At 57.6% G+C, this 3,025-nt stretch overlaps 1 protein-coding gene across 1 annotated transcript; it reads left to right on the top strand.

Annotated features, from left to right (window-relative positions):
* Nucleotides 1-1,633: 1,633 nt before the first annotated feature.
* LOC311164325 (olfactory receptor 14C36-like) lies at nucleotides 1,634-2,566 on the top strand (the record flags this gene model as incomplete). The annotated part of the gene is made up of 1 exon (XM_084223733.1): nucleotides 1,634-2,566. One exon carries the CDS (start codon nucleotides 1,634-1,636, stop codon nucleotides 2,564-2,566), a length of 933 nt encoding a protein of 310 aa, XP_084079859.1.
* Between the last annotated feature and the right edge of the window lie 459 nt (nucleotides 2,567-3,025).

The following is a 3,025-nucleotide window of genomic DNA, read 5'->3' as shown; positions in this document are numbered from 1 at the left end:
GGTCATCCCTGGGGGGAATTTTCATGAGCTCATTCAGGGCAAGGGGTTTCCTGCTGGGGTCTCTGCTTTCCTGAATCTGTGCTCCCACTTTTCCCTGGCTCAGCTTGGTGGCAATGGAAACTCAGCTGTGCAGAGTAGAGCAGGGGCTGACGCTCTTAAACCATCACACTGAGTTTTCCTGGGAACCTCAGCAAGTGCCGGCACCTGCCCAGCCTCCAGATCCATGCAGCATCACCTTTCCATGGTGCCCAGGCCAGGGGAGCTGCTCTTTAGTCCCTGCAGCCCCAAGCAGCTGCAGGGCAGGGCTGGCCCAGGGGCTGGGCTGGGTTCTGGCAGCTCTGTCAGGGAAGGAGCACGGGGCCACAGGAGCAGCTCGGGCTGGCACAGCTCCAGCAGCAGAGCCGTAGGCAGGGAGGGAGGGAGGCAGTGCTGAGGGAAGCCCTGCTGCAGGGCAGATGTGGCACCTGCCAGCCCTGCCCTGCAGGGCAGACACTGTCCTGAGCAGCACAGCTCTTGTGTCCCCTCCCAGCCAGCACAGCCCTCATCCCAGGGGCTGGGGCCCTCAGTCCCTCCTGGGCCAGCAGAGCAGCTCCAGAGATGAAGGGCATCTCTCCGGCCATGTGCCCATTCCTTGCTGACCAGGGCCTGAGGGCCACTGTCCTGCCCTGCTGCTGCCTGGCAGGGGCTGGGCAGGGCTGGGCAGGGAAAAGCTTTTCCTCAAGCCTGGGTCTCTCTCCTTGCCTTGCCCAGGTGCTCCTGGCATTGCTGAGGGTCTCTCTGGAATGGCAGTTCCAGCTGCAGGGTCAGGCCCAGTCCTTGGGCTCCTCCTGTGCAGGCTGAGCACAGCAATGGGGTGTCCCAGCTCCCTGTGGCCGGGGAGCTCTGGGCAAGGCAGGCTGGGAGGCTGGCAATGAGCCCACTCTCCTCAAGCAGTGCCATGGACATAAGCCTTGGTGTGTCCTCAGGATGCCATCCAAGCTGTGAGCTACCTCCAGGGGACTCCGGGGGACAGGAGTGTCCTTGGCCAGAGGGGGGCTGAGACTGAGAAAGGCTGAGCCAGCTTGCTCTGCTGTGGGTCTCTGTGCCCTCAGCTGTGTCAGGCTGATTTCCAGGGGAACACAGGGACTGCCCTGGATCTCAGAAAGGGCACCTGGGGACAGATGGAGCAACAAGCAGCTCCCCTCACCCTTCACTGAGTTGCAGCCACTGCTCTTGCTTTGCACAGTTCTCTCTGATCTCCCTGGGCACAGCAGGAAACCATCTTAAACTGCCTTTGGCTATCACTGCCCTTAGCCCTGGGACGGGAGGTGCTGCTGAGCTCCTCTGCCTCAGGAGTAGTCTGGGCTGATGACGTCCAAGCCCAGGACTGGCCCCGTTCTCATTCTCATGACCCCAGTGCTGCAGAGCAGAGCTGACCCCTCGGTGTCCATGGGCAGAGCCCCTGCTCATCACAGCAATGGGGCCAGATCCCAGCAGAGCTCCAGGCATGGGGCTGAAGGAAGGGCTCTGAGAAAAGGAAAATGGGGTGGGACAGAGCAGCAGGGGCAGGGCTGGGAAAAAGGGCTTGGACATTGCTCAGCAAAATGTGTCACTGTGTCCTCCTTGACCAGGACTCCATGGGCAGAAGGAAGAAATGTCCAACAGCAACTCCATCAGCCACTTCCTCCTGCTGGCACTGGCAGACACACAGCAGCTGCAGCTCCTGCACTTCTGCCTCTTGCTGGGCATCTCCCTGGCTGCCCTCCTGGGCAACAGCTTCATCATCAGCGCTGTAGCCTGCAGCCACCAACTGCACACACCCATGTTTCTCTTCCTGCTCAACCTGGCCCTCACTGACCTGGGCTCCATCTGCACCACTGTCCCCAAAGCCATGCACAATTCCCTCTGGGACACCAGGACCATCTACTACAAAGGATGTGCTGCACAGGTCCTTCTTTTTTATTTCTTCATCTCAGCAGAGTATTTCCTCCTCACCATCATGTGCTACGACCGCTACGTGTCCATCTGCAAACCCCTGCACTACGGGACCCTCCTGGGCAGCAGAGCTTGTGCCCACATGGCAGCAGCTGCCTGGGCCAGTGCCTTTCTGTATTCACTGCTGCACACAGCCAGTACATTTTCCCTGCCTCTGTGCCATGGCAATGCCCTGGGCCAGTTCTTCTGTGAAATCCCCCCGATCCTCAAGCTCTCCTGCTCCAAATCCTACCTCAGGGAACATGGGCTCTTTACAGTTAGTGTCTGTTTGGTATTTGGCTGCTTTGTGTTCATTGTTTTCTCCTATGTGCAGATCTTCAAGGCTGTGCTGAGGATCCCCTCAGAGCAGGGACAGCCCAAAGCGTTTTCCACCTGCCTCCCTCACCTGGCTGTGGTCTCCCTGTTTGTCAGCACTGTCATGTTTGCCTACCTGAAGCCCCCCTCCATCTCCTCCCCATCCGTGGATCTGTCACTGTCAGTTCTGTACTCAGTGGTGCCTCCAGCCCTGAACCCCCTCATCTACAGCTTGAGGAACCAGGAGCTCAAGGGTGCAGTGCGGACACTGATGACTGGATGCTTTCAGAAACATTAAACTGCTGGCCAGTTTCTGCAAATCACTTGTACTAAACTCATCCTTCATACTTCTTGTACATTTCATTTTGGAGGTTTTTTATTTGTTTTACTTTTAAACTATAATCCACAAAAAAAAAGTCATTGTTTGTGCCATTGTTCATTTAGTTTCTCTCCACCTTTCCTGTGGCTACAGACTCTGTCAATGAGGGACTGTGCTCTCTGTGCCTTTAAAGGAACTAAAAGATCTCCCAGCAAAGTTTTCTGCAGAGATGCCCTTTTGTTGCCTTCTCTGGAGCTGCAGCAGCAATGTCTATGAGCAGAGCTGGGGGCAGATCAGTGCTGGCACAGCAGCTGTGCCCAGCAGCAGCAGCACTTGGTGTTGCCAGTGCTGCTCCCGTGGCCCTGCCCCGCTGCCCTGGTGGCCCTGGTATTGCTGTAGGGCCTGAGTGCTCTCGGGGCTGGGCACAGTCCTGAGGTG

Source organism: Fringilla coelebs (assembly GCF_963513975.1).
Source record: "Fringilla coelebs genome assembly, chromosome: 31".
Lineage (NCBI taxonomy): Eukaryota > Metazoa > Chordata > Aves > Passeriformes > Fringillidae > Fringilla > Fringilla coelebs.
Note: the sequence above shows the minus strand (reverse complement) of the source record. Positions and strands in the feature narration are given on the sequence as shown.